The sequence below is a fragment of the Odocoileus virginianus genome, chromosome 11 (assembly GCF_023699985.2).
Source record: "Odocoileus virginianus isolate 20LAN1187 ecotype Illinois chromosome 11, Ovbor_1.2, whole genome shotgun sequence".
In the NCBI taxonomy this organism is placed as follows: Eukaryota; Metazoa; Chordata; class Mammalia; order Artiodactyla; family Cervidae; genus Odocoileus; species Odocoileus virginianus.
The window spans coordinates 70,350,372-70,375,232 of NC_069684.1; the positions used below are offsets into that span (position 1 = coordinate 70,350,372).

At 44.1% G+C, this 24,861-nt stretch overlaps 1 protein-coding gene across 4 annotated transcripts; it reads right to left on the bottom strand.

Moving 5' to 3' along the window:
- Positions 1-1,045: 1,045 nt before the first annotated feature.
- On the bottom strand, positions 1,046-24,376 carry LOC110134577 (uncharacterized). Of its 4 annotated transcripts, none has more exons than XM_070474584.1 (6): positions 24,287-24,376; positions 7,196-7,408; positions 5,144-5,186; positions 4,758-4,864; positions 4,239-4,291; positions 1,046-3,985 (listed from the first exon to the last, which is right to left on the bottom strand). In XM_070474584.1, exons 2-6 carry the CDS (start codon positions 7,266-7,268, stop codon positions 3,827-3,829), a joined length of 435 nt encoding a protein of 144 aa, XP_070330685.1. In that variant the 5' UTR covers positions 7,269-7,408; positions 24,287-24,376; the 3' UTR covers positions 1,046-3,826. The 4 variants fall into 4 exon arrangements, with proteins under 4 accessions (XP_070330685.1, XP_070330684.1, XP_070330687.1 ...); XM_070474583.1 differs by having other exon boundaries at positions 7,196-7,412; positions 24,287-24,367; XM_070474586.1 differs by lacking the exon at positions 24,287-24,376 and adding an exon at positions 22,613-22,890.
- Positions 24,377-24,861: the final 485 nt, after the last annotated feature.

A 24,861-nucleotide genomic window follows, 5' to 3' on the forward strand; every position in this document is an offset into this window, starting at 1 on the left:
AGTGGGCTGCCATACCCTTCTCCAGGGGATCTTCCCCACGCAGGGATCGAACCTGTGTCTCTTATGTCTCCTGCATTGGCAAGCAGGTTCTTTACCACTAGCTGCCACCTGGGAAGCCAAAAATGGGGGCTGTTGGGTACAAATCAAGGCTGGAAAGGGGGAGTCTCCTGGCTTCACAGCCATCCTATTGGCCACATAAAAGACTAATAATGACCACTGTTCACTCTTCTTGGGTAGAATCAGAAGCAGAGTTAGGCTGAGATCCCCCTTTTGAGACAGGAGATAGATGCCCCCCTCCCCCAGGGTAAAGCAATTGGAGATTCATCCCCTGAAAACTGAAACTCTAAAATATCAATAGCAGGACAATTGAAAGAGGAAGCTGGGCCCTGCCCAGATAGAAGATAAGAGACCGTGTATTTTTCATTCTTGAAGTCAGGACACCTCCACGACGACCCTTGCGCAGAAAGGTTCCTTGGAGGTCAAAAGGAGAGTGATGCTAAGTGATGCTCTGCTCATAGGCTCTTGGATGGAATCCCTCCCGGTTAAGAGGGACATGTGCACACATGGAGGACACTGAGATATACAAACACGGGCTCTGAACCAGGCACGTCAGAATGGCCGGCCAGAGGAAACCCAGAAGAAATGTCCCATGCAAATGATTTAAACCACCAGGACAGTGTGACCCTCTCTTAGCCCTTTCGTGTGTCTGTCCATAAGTACTGTACTTTTTCTTCCTAATAAATACTTTGTAACCTTACTTTCCATCTTTGTGGAAATTCTTCTGCCTCAAAGCTGAAGGGTCAAGGCCTTGTCACTGACCACTGGTCTAGCAGCCTGGGATTCGGTGCTCTCACCTGCCGTGACCTGACCCCAATCTCTGGCCAGGAATAGAGGCTTCACTTCAAGCTGTTCCAGGCCCACACCACCCGAGATTACTGTGATAGTGCCACCTGGGCAGGTGTCCCCTTAAAGAAGCGCTACCCACAGGATGTTACAAGGATTACGTCCTGTCCTATGGGATGCTCCCTAGGAAAACAAAAGAGGGCTTTATTCATGAAGGACTTTATTCGTGAAGTACATTACATATTGAAGGCTCTGGGAAATCTCTCCATAAAGGAAGCTATTTAGATTTTACAACCCAGATTCATGCTGAGGTCAAACTGCCCATTAAATGCCATTGTCAACCTCCCAACCATAGGTTCTTTGGAAACTGTGGTGCCCTCCCTGAGATTTCTGAGAATTTTCAGAGTTTGCGTTCTTGTGCTCGCTTCCGGCTCTGAGTTCAGCCTCGCTCTGAATGGTCCACCTCATTCATATTGCTCCTCTTACCACTTCCCTTTATTTCTGCTCTGTGCTGACGGAGACGTGGACTTCGGTTCCCTTTCCATGATGCCCCCTTCCCTTAAATACCCGCACCAGGAATTGGTGTGTTCAGGGGGCTTTACTGAGGTTTACGGTGTTGGAAATCTTTTATGTGAGTTTAGCTCCCTTTGGCCTCAAGACTGCCCTCATCACCTCCCCAGGGCACTATTTGTGCAGTCTCCTCCACTCCCACCCCTGATTCCATTCTCACCTTATTGTACAAAACAACTTTGCCTTCCCTTCCTTATTGGTCTTGGACTTGCTTTTGCACTTTCAAAATCTTGTGAACAGGTGACCACCTAATCTATCATCCAAACTATGACACTTTTGAGAATGAAAGGGGACCTAATAATAATTTTGCTGGGACCACAGTTGTACACCAGGAAAGTCCCCAACAAACCAGGGTATGTGGTCATCATACATCTGTGCTAAAGACAAAGGGTTGTCTGCTCTTGAACTTTCCCATTATCAATAGAAAAGAAGGCAGAGGCTTGGAAATCTTTGTGTTTCCTTCCTAATTTCTTCTCCCTTCTCCAGTCCCTATAGGTGGAATGGAGCTATAGAATAGGCGTTTTCCTAATGATGTGAACCATGCCATCCTCGAAGATGAAAGTGACTTCCATAAACTTTGTTTTTAAATGAAATTTTCTTTTTTCCATTGCATTTGCATGCTAAATTGCTTCAGTCATGTCCAACTCTTTGAGATCCCATGGACTGTAGCCCACCAGGCTCCTCTGTCCATGGGATTTCCCAGGCAAGATTACTGGAGTGGGTTGCCATTTCCTCTTCCAGGGGATCATCCTGACCCAGGGATCAAACCCACATCTCTTATGTCTCCTGCACTGACAGGCAGGTTCTTTACCACTAATGGATTTTTAACTTATTCATCAGTCCCCAAATTTATTTGATCATAGAGCTTATCTATTCTCTTCATCTCAACACCCTTTAAAACCTCCCATAAATGAAAGAACGCACTTTGGGAAACTGTCAACTCAGAGTAGTATGGACCATCCATACTGCCACCAAAATAACCTTGGGGGGTGACAGGATTAGGGTGGAGTAGAGACCAGGAGTACTCTGTGAATGAGGGGAATATCTGGAGATTAACAGATGTGAGCAACAGAAGTGTAGAGAGTGGTATAGCTGGAGGCAAGCTCGCCAAAAGACCATTGTCTCTATACTCACATTGCATGGAGCATGCTATGGGAAACACTGCCTTGGAACACTGATTCCCAAACTCAGGTGCTGATTCGTTGCACAGGCCTCAGGCCCCCAAACTGCCCCTTCCTCACTCCAGACACATTAACATCCTTGATACTCTTGGACCATGTAAAGTATGCTTCCACCTCAGGGCCTTTGCATTTGCTATTCCTTCTCCCTAACATGCTTTCCCCATTTATCTTCAGGTCTCACTTTCTCACTTCCTTCAGGTCAAATGTCAGCAAGGCTGCACCTGACCATGTAATACAAAATAGCCACCCACTCCCACCTGGGGTTCCCTACCTTCCAAGACTTGCTTTATTTTGATCCACAGCACATGCTACCATGTGACAGTCTGTATACTTGCTTGTTTATCTGTTCATTGCCTTTCCCCCCTCTTAGAAGGTAAGTGCCGTGAGAATAAGGTTTTGTCTGTTGTATTGTTGAATACCGCTGTATTCCCAGGGATCAGGATATGGTGATGTTTAATGCACGTTTTTCAATGGAGGAAAGAAGGAGGGAATCGGCTGTAAAGTTTCAGACATCTTCCAAAGCCTCGGGAGCAGAGCCTGGTCAGCAGTAACATGTATGCCCTTCCACTGGCTGCTGCTTCCCCAGCTCCTGTCCCGAGTCGCACTGCATCCTCTGTGGAAGCTGGCAAGTCTCACTCCTCTAGGAAGAAGCGCTTCCCACGGACCTGCAGCCCCCCACGCCTCCTCCCTCCACACTTGCTGCATGGTCCAGCAAAGCTGCTGTGAAGACATGAACGGCAATCAGCCATAGACCTGAGTGTGACGCATGCATTAACCTCTACAGGCTGTCAGCTCCTTACAGGGCAGAACAGCAGAGACAAAATCCAGGAGCTGGTCCCTGAGTGGAGTCAGCCCTGCTTCTCAGCCCTTGCCTTATGAGAGGCAGGAGAGAGAAAGGACTCCTCTCTCAGCCAGTCTCTCTTAGGAACCTGCTTCTGACTCAGAGTGGCTGAAACAACTGTGACCCTTGTCACTCAGATGTCACCCCTTTCCATTAGAACTGCACCTTGCTTACAATAAATTAGAAGAAATACCCAGTCATTTACCTCCATCAGAATACATATTATGCATTTTAAGCATGGAATGCATGCACACACACACACATGTGTGCAAAGATACACACACATGCACGCATGCACACACATACACACATATCCAGAGCAAAAGCCGCATCAGGATACAGATAGGCACAGGTCTGACTCTCCACTCTGAAGCATCTCACTAGCTTCTCATCAGTGAAATACAATGGAGGCGTATTCCACGTGGTCTGGTGATGTCCTCCTGGGGCAGTTGAAAGGCGGCACGTTGGCATAGACAGCGAAGTCGTCCTCTTTCCTGGGGGCCAGGTTGATCACGTTGGAATATATGGCATCAGCATGGCAGGAAAGCTCCTTTAGAGACAGGATGCAGGTTAGAGACACCAGCGATTCCAAAGACAAAACCGGCTATGCCGGGGTCCCTATAGGACAGCAAGTGAAACCTTGGGTTCTTGCTGAGCAAGCTTTGATTTTCAAAAACATTTCTTTTAGGGCTGTTCTCCGCCTCATCACCACTGTGCCTGTGTGGCACCTGCCTAGGAAGAGCATGAAATCCTGGCAGAGATAACGGGGAGCCCCTCTAGGTATGACTCAGCCATTTCCTTACCAAAGGTTTGTGGAGAAAGTTGGTCTGATGCTTCAGTTGTTTCTTAAATAGCCCTAGAAGAGTTAATAAATTCAGAGTCAGTCTGAGTTGGGGTAGTAGCCATCTTTCTTTGATTGCTGGACTTAGGGTTGAACTTCAGAATGCAAAGCCACCACGTTCAACCCACTGGGCCTCTGAGACTGGGCTAAGTGCCCAGGAAGAGACAGGGAGAGTGAGCACTGTTTTGTACTTTATAATTTTGGTTATTATTTAGATATTACTTGGCATCAAAGTTTCTTTTAAATGATGCATTTGAACCATGTCTGTGCAGATTGCTTATGTGTGACTTTTAGCATAAAGAATTTGTACCACTAACAAATCTTGTTGCTCTGTGCTGAGTCCCTGGCAACTGCAGAGAATAGACCTACAGCCTCCCTCTTCTCCCCTCCCCCAAGGCTGCCCCAGAGGAAAGATGCCCCATTCCTGCCCTCAGTTTCCCCGCTTTCCTCCCACTAAGCTCCAGGCAGCTGGTCAACTCACTCTCATGCCTCCATTTTTTCAGAGTCACGGATAAGAGTCCCACCAGGAGCAAGATGAAGGCCACGACACCGATGGAGCCAGAAACAGCTGTGGCCGCTGTGTGTAGGCTGAGGGAAGTGGACGAGAGAACGAGGACACTTCAGTGCCCCGGCCGGCTGTGGGGACCATCCACAACATGGGCCTGGGGCCTCCCCACTGCTGCGCTTCCACCTCCCCAGCAGCCAACCATCTCCTGCCTCCAGGTCGACCCCCTTCCCTCTGCCCCGATCTCCCACACCATGGAGATCCACACATGATCCCTCCCACACCAGTTCCCACATGGGGCCAAGCAGACCCCTTTCCAAGATCCCCGATACTCCTCCAGGGCCAACCCTTCTTTCACCCACCTGCTGGATAGTGCGGGGCCTGAGGTTGAGGTGGTGATGTTCTCTGCAGAAAGGGAAAGAACATTCAAGAGCAATTCTTTAACGCATGCTATAGACTGAATGCTTGTATGCTGCCACGACTCATGTGTTAAAGTCCTAACCCCCAAGGTGATGGTATTTGGAGGTAGGGTCTTCGGGAGATGACTAGGTCAAGAGGGTGGAGCCCTCATGAGTGGGATTTGTTCTTTTATAAAAGAGACTCCAGAGGGTCTCCTTGCTTCCTTCCAACCTGTGAGGACACAGCAGAAGACAGCCATCTGAGAACCAGAAGCGGGCTCTCACCAGACACTGAGTGTGCTAGTGCCTTGCCTTAGACCTTCTGGCCCCCAGAACTATGAGAAATGTCTGTTGTTTATAAAACACCCAAGCAGTAATTTGTTATAGCAGCTGGAACTGACCAAGCAACACACACACAAATGAACTCTATGGGAGCCTAAACAGTAATATCAGTTACCTTACACTGGGGACTTGGTATATGCCCGGCACATTCATTATCTTATTCATTCTTCGTAGACAGATAATAAGCTGGAAACAATCAGTATACCCTCCTTACAGTAGGGAAACCAGCCCACAGAGACCAGACTTGCTCAAGATCATAGAGCTAGACAGTGGCAGAGATCAGACTTGAACCCGTGTCTCTCTGACATATGTTATACTGCAGCTTGCTATCAGGCTATCATTGTACTCTTGAGTTCTGCCATTCTTACAAAGGGTTAAAGGTTACCAGCTATGGCAGGAGGATGCCGGTGACCATCCCCAGGGAGGGGCATGTGAGGGATGGGGAATGGTCAGGACACCGGGCAGTTGGAACGGAACCAGGCGGAGGTGACAGCTGTTATAGCCTGCCCATGTTTGGTGAGGAGGTGAAGGTGTTATCATCCACACTTCAAAAATTTCTCCTGCATCAAGGGATGGAGACACTAAACTTATACCCTCTCCAGCCAGTCTGACCCTGGATTCTCAGAGTTAGAGGGAATCTTAAAACATATGTAACCCAACCCTCCTACTGTACAGATCCTCAGGGTCAGTTACTTGCTGCTACTAAGTGCTGGAGTCAGGACTGGAGTCCACGTTTTCAACTCTAAACTCAAAGCTTTCTTGCCTATACTTGGGCCTCTTCCTATTCTTTCCCCCTTAAAGTGGAGCTGCGTGGTTCAGCCCCTCTAGCAGGCGACACCTCTCCAGACACATCTTGGGAGCTGGCTCCTTTGATACCCAAATGCAGAGACTGCTGCTGGAGTGGGGAAGAGGGAACCTACTGGATCACTAGGGCGAGCTAATACCCACTGACAATAAATACATAATATCAGAAGGCGGAAGTACTGCAGCAAGAATTACAGCTCCTGGAGCACTAAGGCTGGGTGTATTTGGGTCAGGCACCTCCGTGGTTCACTTCCTCTTGGCCTTCTTTCCTGTCCCCCTTCTATGTATGACCACTGACTCACCAAGTTTCTCTTTAACAGACCCTGCCCACGGTCTGGGCAAAGGGTAGGGAGGGGACTTGGAAACGAGATCTTTTAGTGCCCACAGCACCAGCAGGGAAGCACTCAAGAGAAGACACTGAGACTCAGGACTTGAGTGTGTAGGCAGTGGTGAAGGTCACACAAAGCCCTGAGTGATGAGACAGGAGCCTGGGGCACCAGCTGCAGGCTGCTGGCCAGGCAGGGCACACCTATTCTCAGCCAGGAAGACAGACAACGTGACAGTGTCCATCTAGGGCCAGGAGAGGGCAAAGGCCTGTCCTGGGAAGGCCAAGGAAGGTCGGTGGGCATGAGAACAGCATGAAGGATGACATCACGAAAGAGTCTGAGCTTTAGGGTCCAGTGACCTGGTCTCACGTTTCCAACTGTGTAATCTTAGGACAGTCATGTCACCTCTCTGGGTCTCATTTTCCTCATCTGTGAGATGGTCATAGTGTTGTTCAAGAACTAAATGGTCAGACTAGTATTTAATAGTAATTAGTAGCTACTTGCCCAGGCCTGGCTTAACTGAGTGGTGCTGTCTAGGACTTACCGCTGGAGTCCTGGAACGTATGGTTGGTCGAATTCATCTTGCCCAGGGGTCCACCCAGAGGTTTTTGTTCCATGTACTGATGTTCCCAGAACAGAGGGTTCCTATTAGCTCAAAGCGGAGTTTCTCAGAGTACTTAGCAGCCGCTGGCAGACACAGGCCCCCAGGAACCAGCAATTCTCTTCTCCTCCCTATGTTTCATTCATCCACAGGAACCTGTCTGATGCAGAGAATGTTAGACTCTCACCTCTGGAAGGGAAGGCCTCAGGGCCCTGAGATAACTTCTCTGTCTTAAAGGGGTCATATTCAGCCAGGCCTTCCCCAAGCACACGGTCCAAAGTCAACATCCCAGCCTCTCTGGGCCATCGCCTTCTGATCTCTTAACTAGAGTATGAATTTACCACAACCACTGATTCATTTGCTTGCTTACTGTCAGTCTCTTATCACAAGAACATAAGCTCCACAGGAACAGAAACCTTTCCTGTTGTGGTCATCACCATATCCCCGGAGCCTAGAACAGTGCCTCTCCAATTAATAGGTTCAACACACATTTGTTGAGTGAATGAATGAATAAATGCCCAAGATTCCTTCCGAGATCCCCAACCAGGGTCCCTCAGCCTCTATCAGAACCTTGGCAAGTCTCCACCACAGACTTTCAATCCCTTAATTGATGGTAAATTTTTATCATTTGAAGGAGAAGTTGATTTAAGACAGCCCCAAGTCATCTGAACCAACCAAACTGGATGATAAAGTAGGGGATGATTGATCTGGGAAGGGCTGATTGTGGAAGTTGAGGCACTTTGTCTGCAGAACCGAGAGCAGTGTCCTGGCAGAGCCTGGAGGAGGTGGCTCCACCTGGGTGTGTGGAGAGCCGAAGGGGCCAGGGTACAGAGGACGCTGCCCGGGAGCTGCCATCATGGCCCCTGCCGTGGGTGGGAAGTGAGGAGAGATGGTGTTTAGCACTAAATGAAAGAGGATCTGTCCCCCTCCACCCCCCACCCACGGCCACACCCCACAAAGAGACCTGCAGGAGCCATCAGGAAATCCCCTAACAAGGCAAGATGTGGAGCCAGAGCCCAAACGACACAGATGAGTCTCTGAGCCCGTCTGGACTCAGTTTCCCCCTTTGGGGAATGGGGAGGGGTGAAAAGAACAAGGTAGGACTACAAAATGCATCACTGACTCGATGGCCATGAGTTCGAGTAAACTCCGGGAGTTGGTGATGGACAGGGAGGCCTGGCGTGCTGCGGTCCATGGGGTCACAAAGTCAGACACGACTGAGAGACTGAACTGAGCTGTTGAACAAAGTGACTAGTTCCTCCCCTTCCAGTGTCTTCTTTGGATGTGCCCCCCCATACATTGTATTTTTTTTCTAATAATCATCCTAATTGCTCAAGTAACATTAAGAACTCCTCTGTGGAGAAGAGCCTTTCTAACTGTTAAGAGTTGTTTTTATTTTTAATTTTGAAAGAAGGAGGGGACATCATAATTTTTTTAGTTTGGGGCTTCTGAAAGTTTTTATTTTATTAGGAACATTCATATGGCTATAAACTTAAAAGGTACAGAAAGATAGTCCTTGAAAAGATGCTTTTCTACTCTTCACCCCAAGCAGCTATTTCCTCCCTCTGGAGGCAACCAGTGTACAAAAAGTGTACATGTTTGCTCATGAACACCTTATATGTATATGAACAAACACACACACATACACAGACATATAGACGCACACATGCAATATAGTTTTTTCCTGTGGATGACAGCATACTATATATATTAATCTGCCTCTTGCCTTTTCATGTGATACACTTTGGAGTTAATTCGTTGTCAACATGTAAAGCTCTTTCTCATTCTTTTTTTCATTTGCCAGCCGTTCTACTCCGTGGATGTCCATGGTTTATTTAACTGGTCTCCTTGTTGTGGACATTAAGGTTTTGTTTCCAATATTTACTCTTCAGAGGATGGTGCAATTATTAAACATATTCAAACATCATCTGCACATGTGTGAATGTACATGTAGCATTAGGGAAATGCTTGTTAAGGCAGCTATGAAATCCAAATATTAAAAAGTCAGTGTTACTTTTTAAAAATCCAAAAATGTAGTGTTATCCAATTGACTACCCAAGTAATTCACCAGATTTCACTTTATGTTGCCTTTGGCTATTTCCTCAAATCAAAATGCTCCTCAAAGAACAAAGATCTGAAAGCACTAAGGGTATTCATCAGAGCTGCCTCACCTCTGGAGGCATCTCTATAAGAACCCAAATGCCACCATCAGAATAAGTGGAGTGTTTCCCAGGGGGACTATGAGGGTGGAGTAACTCTCAATGACACAGATATTTCCAAGTACTTCAAACAAGTACTGAGACCCAATCCATACTCTGGAGTGCTGCACGGGGTCCCAAAGGGGTCCCAAAGAGGCGGACCTGACTCAGCGACTGAACAACAACCCATAGTCTGCTTAACACGAGGAAACCCATGGTCCAATGCAGCAGCCAGTTCTCAAAGTGTGGTCTGCAAATATCCTGGGGGCTATCCTGGGGGTTCCAGAAATCCTTGCAGAGGTTTGGGGGCATAAAAACTCTGTCATCATAGTGCTAAAGGGCTGGGTGCTATTTTCACTCTCTGTGTTTCTCAGGGTCCAGTGGAGTTTTCCAAAGGCTATGTGACATGTGATATGGCAATAGACTCATTTCAGAAGCAGATCTGAGGATCTAGCTCTCTTTTACCAGGCTAGATATTAACCATGAGATTGACAAAAACATCAAGCAACACCTTTCTTCTCATTAAATTTTTCATCATTTGGAAAATATGGTTAATTTTTCACAGAGGTGTGTTAATTGTATTAATATGTAATGATTATAATACTTCTTTAAAAATTAGTTAAAAGCTTATTTTTAAATTGTCAGTTTTAATTCCTAATGTGGTAAATGCAGATAGATACAGCCTGCATAAATTCCTTGGGTTCCTTAATAATTTTTAAGCATGTAAAGGGGCACTGAGACCAAACATCTGAGAACAGCTGTTTTGAGTTTCTTCACCAGAGGGTGGGTGAGGGTACTTCACCAAGGGTGTGATCAAGGAGCACAAACTAAAAGGTGCAGGAGAAACAGAAATGGGCTTCTTCAGAGAGCAGTATGTGTCAAGGAGAACAGATAATCTCTTGGAAAAGAGAACTCTCTGGGCCTTCTGGCTGGCACCATGGCAGCTGTGTAGACAGGCTCTGCCAGAGAGGATGGAGCCCTGTGTGGGGGACAGGCTCTGAGACTGGGGGACCGGGGAGAGGAAGCAGGGCTCTTGTGCCAGACTAAGCTGCCGACTGCGTCCCCCTTGGATTCCCGGGGTCACCTGTCCTGCCCCAAACAAATCCACACTAGGGCCTGAAATTCCAACGAAGTGTTTCATTCTCTTGGCCAAAAGGCAAATTCAATCCCAAACAACATCAAGTGTTCAAGCTTACCCAAATATGGTTATTTAGGTGGATTAGAAGGTTGCATTTTATTAAAACAAAAATGTGTATCCATGCCTGGGTTAGGGTAGTTGCCTAACCCATGCCTGCGAGGTGGGGGAGGGGGAGCGCAGGGCGGAGGGTAGGGAATACATCTGGAGGCCAAAAGTAATTAAATAAATGGACCATAAGAGCTATGCCTGGACCCATGCTGGCAGAGCGCCACTAACAGAAGAGTTTGATCAAGCTAATTTTGGGAAACTAAAATCAAAGAAAAGAGTCCAATCTAGCCAAAATTTTTTAAAATTTTATGGTATGTAACCCAGCAGAACAAAGCAGGCTACGGGGGTAGAGAGGAATTAGACATGGGCCCTGGGCTCAGAGTGGTATCCCCTGTCCTCCCAGCCCAATCTGGCAGGAAAGGTCTCCACTGACCCCCCAACAGCTGTAAGAAGAGGCAGGTGTGTGGTCAGTGCTCAAGTAATGTACCAACAAAGGGCTATTGGATCAGAGAGGAAGGACAAACCATTCCTAACTTGGGCAATGAGGGAAGGCTGCATGGAGGAGGTGCCGTTTGTGCTGATTCTGAACAACAGGAAGGGTTTCTACAGGCAGTGCTGAGACTCTGGATGTACCACGGTGCCAGGAGCAGCCGTTGGAATATGAAGTCATTTCTCCCTTGGTGAACATCTGAAATTATTGATAAGAGGAGGAACCTTAGACACCTGAGGCTGAAGGGAAGCTATCACCTAGGATGGTGGAAAGAGGGACCGAATCTGGGGAAACACGGTGTGGGAAAGACAGTTCACAGACGAGAACTCAAGAGCCCTGTGTGGACCAAGATCAGGTCTGATCTGACTCAACCAGCCCGTGGCCAGTGCCTGGAACATAGCAGGCCCACAGTAAGTGCTTACTGAGTGAGGGAAAGATGGGACACACTCCTTTTCTCCAGGCTGGCCAGACATACTGCTGTAATCAAGTGGGGTCATCAGGAAAAGAGAGGGGAGGATGTTCAACCAAACCTCCTCCTGGCTTCCTCTGATGTCACTATTCTCACCATTTCTGGGACTTTAACCGCTTTTCTGGTTGTTTTTGCAAATTTTCATTTCTCAAAATAGAAACCCTGTGTCCTCTTGAGGTTTATTACAGAGCCATTTATTGGATGGGGTTGCTGTAAAGATCATCGTTAGGTTTTCAGTTTGCACTGTGGCTTATTTGCAAGCTTCAAACAGTTAGCTTAATGTTTGGCTTCCTAAGAAAATAAGAATGTTAACCCCTTAGACTCCTACAGAAGTTCACCACTGGACATGTAAAAGCAGCAACTGTCCACAGGTGACTTAACAGGATATGATTTCAAATTCATTGGAATTACTGGCTTTTACTGGCTCTGCACATATACTTCATTCGATTTTAAAATAACACAATTTTTAAGGAAAGCATATTTTATCAAGTACAAAATGGAAACACATCTCTCATACACATCTCATGATTTCATTTACTATTCAGAACTGGGACCGTCTCCCTGGCCTCCATGTAGCTGTTTGAAGGATTAGGCATACCACTTATCCCCATTTGTAGATGAACTGACGAGGATTCCCAGGGAGTGAGGAGTGAATTGCCCAGTGTCTCTGCGAACCTCAGGAGGAGCACCCAAACATGTGTCTCAGGATCACTTAGCCTTTCCTCCATTTCATACACAGGTTGTTTCTCTGCCTGTGGGAGCACTTTATTAGCTGTGACAGCCATAAAAATGTTTAGCGTAGCCAAGGATGGTTGCTCAGGTTGTTTACTGCTCAAGGTCATGACATCCAAGGGGACTACTCCAATCATAGATATCTTTGACTACTGATTCCAAAGGTAGGTGATTTATATCCTTACTACAATAATTCTCTGAAAAATGACAATAAATTATCTAACAAAAATCCATTTATTATGATAATTTTCTGACAGATGGAAATAAAAAGACTTTTTCTAACAATGTTGACATTTACTTGCTTCGTAAGTAAATGAGGTTGATGAAGACCTTGTTAATGGAAAACATCCACAATGACTAGTGCTTCCAAACAAGGAGCTGCTTTTCCAACTGTTGTTTTGATTTTTATCTAAAATATTTTAAATCCTATGTAAGTATTTGTGTATTGGCTAAATTTAAATTTTTGCCTTATAATTCATATAGTCCACCTGAACGGCAGTTCAGAGTTGCTCATTTTAACCTGCCAGATTTTAAATGTGCTACGACTCATGTTTGTAGTAATGAATGTTCATGTCCATGACATAAATACAAAGTAATTGCGCCAGTGCTCACTCACTCACTATAATAGCCTGGCAGGCTTCTCTGGCCACGGGATTTCCAAGCAAGAATACTGGAGTGGGTTGCCATTTCCTCCTCCAGAAGATTTTCCCAACCCAGAGATCAAATCCTTGTCTCTGGCTTTGGCAGGCAGATTCTTTACCACTGAACTACCTGGGGAGCCCTACAAAGTAATTATGTATATTCATAAATTAGAGATTGCTATATAATGAACTGCTAATTAAAGGATAGGTACTGTTTATGGGTTGTTAAAGGAATTTTTTTCTTCCAGTTTTTTTGAGATTTAATTGACAAACAGTACTGTATTTAACAGACAAACAGTAAACTGTAAGTTTAAGGTGTATGGCATAATGATTTGATTTATGTATGTGAGTATCATGAAATGATTACTGCAGTAAATTTAGTGAACATCTATATTTCATATAGATACAAAATTAAAGAAATATAAAAGAAATTTGCCCTGTGAAAAAATCCTAAGTAAATCTTAGTATTTACTTACTCTTAACAACTTTCATATGTAACATACAGCAGTGTTAATTATATTTATCATGTTGTACATCACACTTCAGTACTTATTATTTTATAACTGGAAGTTTGTACCTTTTGACTGCCTTCATCCAATTCCCCCTCCTCCACCTCCCGTCTCTGGTAACTATAAATCTGATCTCTTTTTCCATGTTTGTTTCTGAAGTGTAATTGATCTATAGCATTATGTTAGTTCCTGTTACACAGCATAGTGATTTAATATTTCTATACATTTCAAAATGATCACAATAAGTCTAGTCACCCTCCGTCACCATACAAAGATACCACATAATTATTGACTATATTCCTTATACCATACATTTCATACCCATGACTCATTTACTTTTTGAAGTAAAGGTACTTTGTACCTCTTAATCTCTCTCACCTATTTTCCTCCTCCCCTCACCCTCTCCCCTCTGACAGCCTCTGTGTTTGTCCTCTATATCTATGACTCTATTTCTGTTTGTTATCTTTGTTAATTTGTTTTGTTTTTTAGATTCCATATATAAGTGAAACCATACAGTATTTGTCTTTCTCTGTCTTACATATCTCACTTAGCATAATACCCTCTGGCTCCATTCATGTTGTTGCAAATGGCAGGAGTTTATTCTTTTTATAGCTGAGATAATAGAATAATAATATTCTATTAATTTCCTTCCTCCCTATATAGAAAAAATTTCTTTAGGACAAAAATTAACTGCAGTTAAATTTCATAGCTTGCTACATAATATTTTTTAAAGTTATACATTCTAAAATAAGAAACTAAGCTCATGTATTATTTTTCCCATGATATTGGAAAGAAAAAAGACATCAAACCAAAAAACAGAAATTGAAAACCTGCCTACAGAAGGAAAGAAATAAAATGATTTGTGGACTTCCCTGGTGGCAGAGTGGGTGGGAATCCGCCTGACTACGTAGGGGACACAGGCTCGATCACTGGTCAGGGAAGATTCCGCGTGCCATGGGGCAACTAAGCCCACGGACGACAACTACTGAGCCCGTGAGCCCGCGTGCTGCGACTTCTGAAGCCCTCGTGCCTAGAGTCCGCGCTCTGCAGCAAGATAAGCTGCTACGACTGGAGTCCCCTCCTTGCTGCACCTAGGGAAAGCCCATGCAAAGCAACAGAGACTCAATGCAACCAAAAAAAGAAAAAAGTGGTGTGTATTGTTGAATAAAGTTAGGGAGGAGAAAGATGAAATACCAAAAGGATACAAATAAGAGTTCAGAGCCCTAGATTTCAGTGAACGTGTCACAGAGGTGTGAGTAGGATATGTATTTACGTTTTCATCCCATTGTCAACCACAACTGATAGATTTCAAGGAATACTAGAAAAAAATGCAGAGAACCCAAATAAATGGCCCGTAGTTTGAATGTGAAACAAAGGCTCACACTTGTTGAAAACTATCCATCTCAAGTAGGAAATGTTTGCTTTACATAAGATAATACAGATTGGAAGTTTAGGGAAATACAATGGACAAAAATTTTTCTAAATGGTGAGTAAAAAGCACCCTAGATTCTGTTTGCATACATGTGTGCTCAGTTGCTTCAGACTCTCTGTGACCTCATGGACTGCAGCCCTCTAGTCATGGAATTTTCCAGCAAGAATACTGGAGTGGATTGCCATTTCCTTCTCCAGGGGATCGTCCTAAAACCCACGTTTCCTGCATCTCCTGCATTGGCAGGTGGGTTCTTTGTCACTGAACCACCTGGGAAGCCCAGATTCTGGTTACTTTATTACATTTCAAAGGATTTTGCATTTTGCCAACACTTTGAGAATGAAATAAATCAACTGAAAATTAAGAAAGAGCACAAAGATTGAGAGCATTTACCACTATTTTTTGTGTGTGATGAATCTGAAATGAACATTAATAGTAGTATTGTATATTCAAACTTCAAATCTGATTGGAAAAACTATGTAATTATTAATGCCACAAAACAGATTCTATATGATAAAGAAAATATTGGCATTCTTTTGTTGAACACATAATAAACACAATTATGTCTTTATCAAGACATTAGCATTCAGAGGATCATCCAAGAAAATATATGAGTGTTCAAATGAGATTCTTCATTTATGGAACTCATAAAAGAGTTCCATTGCTAATAATAGCAATAGAGCAGAACATTTATCCAGGATACAAACACCAAATAGCATACACACTGATTAGTGAATGAAAAAACAAAAGTCAAAAAATTAAAAAATAGTAGATTTGTTGACCAAAAGAGTTTTGAATATTCTTAAGAAATGTTAACAATGAATAAAGTTAAGAAATTCTTAACAAATGAATATTGTTAAGAAATGCCTCCTGAGAAAACTATATGCAGTTCAAGAAGCAACAGTTAAAACAGGACATGGAACAACAGACTGATTCAAAATCAGTAAAGGAGTACAATAAGGTTGTATATTGTCACCCTGCTTGTTTCACTTATATGCAGAGTACATCATGCAAAATGCTGGGCTAGATGAAGCATAAGCTGGAATCAAGATTGCTGGGAGAAATCTCAACAAGCTCAGATAAGTAGATGATACCACTTTGATGGCAGAAAGTGAAGAGGAACTAAAGAGCCTCTTGATGAAGGCGAAAGAGAAGAGTGAAAAAGCTGGCTTACAACCCAACATCCAAAAAACTAAGATCATGGCATCCAGTCCTCTCACTTCATGGCAAATAGATTGGGAAATGAAGTAGTGTCATATTTCATTTTCTTGGGCTCCAAAATCATTGCAGTGACTGCAGCCATGAAATTAAAAGATGCTTGCACCTTGGAAGAAAAGCTATGTCAAACCTAGATGGTGTTTTAAAAAGCAGAGACATAACTTTACTGACAAAGGTCCATATAGTCAAAGCTATGGTTTTTCCAGTAGTCATGTATGGATGTGAGAGTTGGACCATAAAGAAGGCTGAGTGCTAAAGAATTGCCGCTTTTGAACAGTGATGTTGGAAAAGACTCGAGAGTCCCTTGGACTGCAAGGAGATCCAACCAGTCCATCCTAAAGAAAATCAGTCCTGAATATTCACTGGAAGGACTGATGCTGAAGCTGAAGCTCCATTACTTTGGCCACCTGATGTGAAGAGCTGACCCATTGGAAAAGACACTGATGCTGGGAAAAATTGAGGGCAAAAGGAGAAGGGGGTGACAGAAGATGAGACGGTTGAATGGCATCACTAACTCAATGGACATGACTTTGAGCAAACTCAGGGAGATAGTGATGGACAGAGAATCCTGGTGTGCAGCAGTTTATGGGGTCGCAAAGAGTCAGACACAACTGAGCAACTGAACAGCAGCAGCAAGAAATGTTAAATGTTACACAGTTAAACAACTAAGACATGTCTCTTGATGTAAGCCATGTTAAACACTTATTTTTAGATTTGTAAATTTTCAGAATGCCAATATATCTATATGACATCAAAGAAAATTTTTTTCCACAGTAAATTATATAGCTAGAGGGAGATTTTTAGTAGACCGTCAATACCATAACAAGAAAACGCTGAATCTAGGCATCATAATAAGTAAGGGGCACAGTTATAACAATGACAAAAAAAAGTTATGACAAACTTCATGGGTTTCAACATAAAATCCCCCAAAAGTTCTAAGGCTGCCCATTATTTAAACCTAGTACTAAGTAATTTAGCAAAAGTTCTTTCAACATTGTCAAATGCTGTTATATTATCCAAGAACTGTAGATTACGGAGAAACATCGGAAAACAGCGTAATCGAGCACAAATTTGAGGCAACCATCAAATAAGTGATGGAAAAGTCAATTGAAAACGTTGTGACTTGAAAAACTCAGAGGCATTATGGAAAAGTCTGTTAGAAATCATTGATATTAATAAAAATATAGACTTTAAAACACAAGCCAAAGCTATGCTCTTGAAAATATATTTTTTAAAAATATATTTGTTCAATACTAATTTTGGCATAAAATTTATGACAATGTAAATATGAAAAAAGCAAAACTTAATGTACACAATATATTTGAAAACATCACAGGGATTTAAAAATGCTTTTAAAAAACACAGTTTAACCTAATTCATAAAACAGTTAATGAAATATATATTATTGATGCCAAACAAATTATAGTCTTTTGACATTGATGCCAACCTCTCCAAAACAGAAAATATTAAATAAGAGAAAGAGAAGACTCGGTTTATCTGTGAACCTAGGACAAGCCCTTTTACAATCCAAAGGTCAACATCAAAATTAAAAAATTCTCTTCTATTAAAATACTGGAAATAGCAATAGCTCTTTAAAAGATGGAGTATTCTAGACAATGTGTATAATTTGAAAAAAATTATGAAAAGTGTGAGCTTATGCAACCATTAAAAATACATGTTTAAGGGAATTCTCTGGCAGGCCAGCAGGTAGGACGCTGTGCTTCCACTGCTGGTGGCCTGGATTCTATCCCTGGTCAAGGAGTAAGATCCAACAAGCTACACAACACAGCCAAAGCAAAAAAAAAAAAAAAAAACCAAAACATATCAAAATGGAGGATCATGGTAGCAAATGTGATAATGATGAGACGTTGATGTTAGAAAAATCTAGTTGATGAAATGCCTCAATGTATTTGCATCAGTAATATATTGGGCATACTTTACTAACACCGTTGTAGCTCTCAGGATAGAATAACCTTGGCAATATCAGTCACCAGTGGAAAACAAAGGTTCTCACAATTAAAATTAGTAGAAAACTACTTAACATCTTTCACTACTTTCACTTAATACCCACAGTGTCACAAGGAACACTGTCAAATCTAGTGACCAAGATACTGGAACGAGCAATGATTGACATTATCACAGAAAGTCTTATTATCAGGCATAAGTCTGCTTGCTAACGGTCGGTACCTCCCAGCGACTGCCAGAATATCGTTCGAAGGCCTTACACAGGCATGTGATGCCTGTCACCATCTGGCTGCCCACATCTCCAGCCTTGTCGCTTAGCAACTGCTTTTATACTCGATCCTACCACCAAACTGATCTTCGTTTCCCAGACCCTGGACCATCCTTCCCTGTGCCTAGGCCCCCGGACATCTTCCCTGTCTCCTATTCTTCCACCAGGACTAAAGTGAGCTGTCCCCTCCTCCGGGAAGCCTTCTTTCTCACCAGTCTCTACCCCTCAAGGTTACTAGGCCAAGAGACTCTCCTACACAGCATCTCAGACCACAGCACTCGTCACATCCAGCTGAAATCTTCTGTAACCTTGTCCGGCCTCCCCACCAGACTGAGACCCCTCCCCAAAGGAGCCAGGACTCACCAATCCTTGCGCACTGCTGGAAACTCAGACTCAGGCACCTACCTGATGCTCAAGAAGTGTTTAGACAAACATGCACATAAATGGCCAGTTGCATATATCTTCGAATAAGTACTATCTCACTAACAAATAAAGTAAGTTAAAACCATATTTTTAAAAATGAAAATTCTCAGTCTTGGCAAGTGCTCTAGACACTCTCTGGCAGATAGGCAAATTGTTACAATCTTTGTGAAGAACAATTTGGTGATGTGTATCAAAAAGTCCTGGAAATGACCATACTTCTTTGACCCAGAAACTCCACTTAGAGGAATTTATCCTAAGGAAATTGCCAGGGATGTGTGCAGAGATTCAGCCCTTAAGACAGGTGACTGCCAAACCATTTACAAGGGCAGCAGTGAAGAAACATCCTTGATACTCAGGGATGGTGGATTTTTGTGTCAATTGTGGGACATCCATAAAATGGAATAAGATTTAACCATTGAAGTGTTCTGTGAAAAGATGCTCACATCATATTGTTGAGTCAACCAAAGGCAGATAAACACAGCAGAATGTCAAATACTCTCCATCAGAATGAATGCATTGGATGTGTTTGGGTCTGCATGTGTGCACGGCGTATTCTTAATTTCCCCACCTAGCCGTATATTATGGCCATCTTTCCTGGTCCACATCATGGAGAGACAAACACCCAAAGTGCTAATGATGATTTTCTCTGGGTGATGAGCTTCCTCATGACTTTATAGTCTCCTCTCTTACTCCTCTGTGCTTTCTAATTTTTCTGCAGTAAATGTACATTGTGTTGAAAGAGAAGAGCAGAAAAAATACAGAAGAGGAGAGAGCTTCCCCCACTTCCCAAGGCATCAGGCCCTCACAGGGGTGATGATAAAAGGGGAGAGAGTTGGAATTAGGAGAGTTGGGTTGGGGGCAGATGAGTGGAAAACTCTAAGGCCTCCAGTACCATGATAACAGAAATTTTGAGAAGTGAAGGTAGTTCTTTAAAAGAAGTGTTCAGAAGCGAATGGAATGGCCAAAGGCAGTCTGGGCATAATTGAAGTTGCCCATGAACCCAGCAGCTGGAGGAAAAAAAAATTCTCCTGACAGTAGAACTTCTTTTCACAACCCCTAGTTTTCCCCTTCTATTTATGGAGCATCTCTCCTTGCATCTAACAAAGCTCTAATTTATCTTGTGGCTCTGACCTCTTTCTAGTAACGTCTGCTACTTGTAATGTAGGTCAGTGAAGCAGTTTGCAATGAACCTGTTTTTCTGCCAGGAATATATATTTTGATATGTGATGAGCAAGGGTTAGACCGTCTTCAATTTCCTGGGATCTATTTTAAAGCACATTTTGGTAAATGTCACATTAATCTAGTGCACCCAGCGCCTGAGCATCACTGCAGTCACTTTATCTCATTTTGAAATTCAAAGTCATATGCAGAGGAGATGTTAGGTAAATACCTGCTGGAAAGCAGGAGGGACCGCCGCCGTGGAACAGGAAGTCCGGGAGGGAGCCAGGCGGAGCTCCATCTGTGGCCTGGGACGATTCTGCTCCTGGAGCGAGGACTCAGGTTCTAGCTCCCGATCCTCCAGGCCTCCACCTCTATCGTCCACCAGACACTCCTGCCAGCATTCCTGGCTCTTTTATTTATGTGTGCATCCCGGAGGAAGGACTTGCCACATCACTGATGCGTTGTTGGGGAGAGGGCGTCAGGATCCTACCAGGACCCCCTGAAGACACCTCCAGCATCACCCTCCTGGGTGCTGCCTCTCTCCGTCACCCTTCTCACCATCTCCCTCATCTTTATCCCCCACCCAGCACACCCAAGGGCACACTGCCAGGATTTCAAGGTGCATTCAACCAGAGGCATGGCTGAGTCCTTAGAAATGGGCGTCGACTTTCTCCCCGTCGCTCTGTGGACCGCTGAATGGGCACGTGTCTGCCTCACTCCTTTCTTCCCTGTCTTTGAGGACGGAGAGCTCTTCCGCCAGCTTTAGGAGCAGGTGAGAGGCCTGAAAATGGCAAGTCGGCAAAGAGATGCCACCATGCCAGGTCTTGTTTATTCAGCCCTAAATGAGCACCTACTATGTGCTCCCTGCCTTGAAAGACTCTCAACCCAGTTAAGAGCACACAGAAATTTCCCTCCGCAATTTCTTAAACTGCCAAACTGCTCTCTGGAGATAATGACATGCCCTTGTAGCCTTGCTAAGATTAAGCCTTGTCACTTTTGCTTTTGTTTTTTCATCCATTTTTCCTGTTTCTGAAGGTCATAGTCTTTTATAAGGGCACCCTGGTGGCTCAGACAGTAAAGTGTCTGCCTACAATGCAGGAGACCAGGGTTCAATCCCTGGGTTGGGAAGATCTCCTGGAGAAGGAAATGGCAACCCAGTCCAGTATTCTTGCCTGGAAAATCCCATGGACAGAGGAGCCTGGTAGGCTACAGTCCATGGGGTCACAAAGCATCAGACATGACTGAGTGACTTCAAAAAATAATAATAATAATTGGCTTCAGCAAAAGTGAAAAGCATCTTTATCTTGTTCTTCCCATCAAAGCTGCTGCCTCACAAGTTTCGGTTACCCACCCATGGTCTTTTCTTACGGATTCTCACAGAAAAGCTTAACTCGAAGGTAACTGACCAACTCCATTATCAACATGCTGAAAGATGCTTTTAAAAGCTTGTTTGTGGTTTGTTTTCCAGAAGTAACTCATTCAACTTTTGCTCAAATAAAATGTTTCCCTCCTTTTATTTACAGCCACACAAAGTTAGTAAAGGGTCCCGAACTATGGGTCCCTGAAATATGTTGAGCAATAGACAAATCACTTGCTGCTAATAATTGCACTTAAGAAAGAAATGGGTTTTATTATTTCAAAAAGACACATAGCACCTGAGTGTTCATAGTGACATTGTTCACAATTGCCAAGATAGGGAAGCAACCTAAGTGTCCATCAGCAGATGAATGGGTAAAGATATATATAATATATAATAAATATATATAGTGGAGTATGACTCATTATATATGAAGGGTATGGCTTTTGTATGACTCGGTCATACGAAAGGACAAAATTTTGCCATTTGCAGCAGCATGGTTGTACTTGAAGGCATTATGCTAAGTGAAGTAAGTCAGACAGAGAAAGGCCAATGCTGTGCACAGTATCACTTATATGTGGAATCAAGAAAATATAACCATTGAGAGAATGTAACGAAAAAGAAGCAGACGCACAGATACAGAGAACAAACCAGAGGCTGCCAGTGGGAAGAGGAGGGGGATAATATGAAGGTAGGAGAGTGGGAGGCACAGATTGTTGGGTAGAAGATACCCAACAAAGCCTCACTGTACATTGTGTTGTACAACATGGGGAATAGAGCCAATATCTTGCAATAACTGTAAATGAAAAGTAACCCTTAAAAATTGAATAAGATTTTTAAATTAAATTAAAAAAAAAAAAAGACAGAAGTAGGCTTTGAAATCTTTCCTAACAGTTCTTTCTGTCCCCTTTCCCCACCCCACCTTGGAACTCCAGAGCCAAGTTTCAAAGGGGGTTAAATAAAGTATTTATTCCCTGGCTCATTTTTTTTTCAAATGTCAAGGCCTGAAAGACTGTCAGTGAATTAATTCAAGCCTTTGCCTAGTTGGAAATATATTCACCCTGAAATCCACTTAGAAGAACTACCTACTGCAGGACAATGCAATTTGCCCTTCAGAGACTGGGAACAAAACATGACAACTCGTTTGGAAAATTAGCCTTCCTAGGCCTTCTTAGCAGCAATCAGAGGGCAATGAATAAAGAGGTTTGAGTAAGTCCTGAGTTGGGGGTTGGGGGCTTAGGAAGCTGGACTGCCTGTGGGAGCATCAGAGCGGCAGCTGGCCTAGCCCCGGGCTGGACCTGACTCGCTCCTTACCTTCAGCTCCGACAGGAGAGATGCTGCTGCCAAGAGGCTTAAAGGGAGTCCTCCTCAGGGCGCCTGGCTTTGATGCCGCTCTCATAAAATGGCTTTTCAGGGAGAACTAATAAGCAGGTTTTGGAGAGACTGGCATTCCTCTCTGATCTGCTAGACAGATGAGGATTTCTAGTCATTAGAGCAATGATACCAGATGAAAATTCCCCCATGACACGCATTAGCATGAAACCGCTAGGAAAATGCCAGCCGTGTGGGAGGGCATCAAAAGCCCCCTGATACTTGAAAATAATTTGAAGTTTCCTGCCCACCCACACAACGTGGATTTCCCTTCCAGGTTTTAATTTTCAGCATATTCAACAGAAATTTGCACATGAGGGAGAAAAAATAAATTTGCACATGAGGAATTAAGAGTCTCTCAGACTGTTGGGAAAAAAATTTATTTAGAAAAAAAAAGTCCTCTAATTTCAGGTGTAAACCATCAGTGATTAAGTGACAAAGGCAGCCTAATTCTATCCCCCTAGCTAGCAGACCTAGGATCACAGGTGTAAGGGTCCTCTTGGTTTTCCAGGGGCAAAAGCTACCTGTCCTAAGCCACTTAGGAAATCAGGAGCCAATGCATCCAGGTGTTCAGAGGCCCAGTCCTGGGCTGGTTCCCAGCACCACCTAGAAATCTATGATAATGCATCATCCAGGGTCTTGTTAGTGAGTCCCTTTCAAGTTCAGGCAGGACCTACAGGTAGTGGGGAAACCCCTGTAGTTTCATTTCAAATGAGGCAAAAATGAAGCTTGTGCTGCTGGTCAGGGTAGAGGCAGACACACCAGGTTTCGGCTTCTGACTCTTCACCTCCTTCTAGGTGGGTAATCTCAGGCAACCTACCAGAGCTCTCTAAGCCTCAGTTCCTTTATCTGAAAGAGTAAATATCCCCACCCCACAGAGCTGGCTGGAAAATAAGTTTAAAGGCGATAGCACTGATGAAGCTGGTAGCCCTGATGCTTAATAAAAGTTCATCCCCCTGCTACTTGCTGCCACCTGAATCCCTTTATCCTAGAACCAAGGGTCTGTTATAGACCACATGCAGGAGCGAAGCATCGCTAAGTGTAATCAGTGACTTAACAACTGAAAACAGAAGATCCAAAAACAGATTCTGAAGACTTTAGATTCCCAGGACAAAGGGCATCTCTAGTCTGATTAGAGAGTTGAGGGGAAAAGGAGAAGGTGGGGGAAAGGGAGAATCTCTAGTCTGATTAGAGAGTTGAGGGGAAAAGGAGAAGGTGGGAGAAGGGAGACCAGGGCCGTACAGACAAGAGATGGCCATCCACACACGTAATGCCAAACGTTCTCGTAGCCACATTAAAGAAAGTAAAAGGAAATAGATGGCATTCATCTTAATAATACATTTACCTGCAGCTCAGTCCTCGTCCTAAGAGACTTAGACATGCTCTAACCCCATGGATGGTGTTCCTTCCCATTGTCCACAGAAACAACTGTCCGATTACGCATCTGACTTGGAAGTTTGGGGCACACAGTACTCTAGGGAACGGCGTCAGGGAAGCAGGAGGTGCCTTGCTCTCTAATCCCCACAGGCTATACCATGCCCATTTTACTCTTGTGGAGCCCAGATGCCGGACCAGCGGGAAACGGAAAGCAGTCCCAACCCTCCGAGAGCAGGTTACCTGTGTCCCGGGCCAGCAGCAGCAGTGCCAGGGGCCACCCATGTCGCAGGCAGGGCAGCTGCGCTCACCGCCGGCTCTCCCCGCCCCGCCTTGCCCCTCCCTGGAGCGCCTCTTCATTTCCTCCACCGCCTGGCTGGGCGCAGAGGGAGACAGGCCAACGGCTGCTTGCAGAGCTATCTTCATGCTGTGCCGGGGTGGGCCTCAGCAAAACCACAGAGAGATTTGCTTTAGATTCCCTAGCATTTTTTTTTTTTTAAGCTCTCCCTCTCTGTAACTCCATCCTTGCTCCCATCCTGAGGTCCTTCCTCAGCTGTTCTGCTGAGAAACTAATTCATACCAAGGAGTTAATGGCTCAGCGAGCCATCTTTCCCGGCTATATTTGCTGAAGGACCATATATGAATCAAAAGAATAGCTGAATTGATCGAGTGCTTGCTAGCACCAGAGGGCTTAAAAGGCTCTCTGGCTGGTTCAGCATCACTCATCATCGTGAAACCTAAATCTCACACCTGTCAGAATAATACATAAATATGAAATCTAGAAAAATGGTACTGATGAATGTATTTGCGGGGCAGAA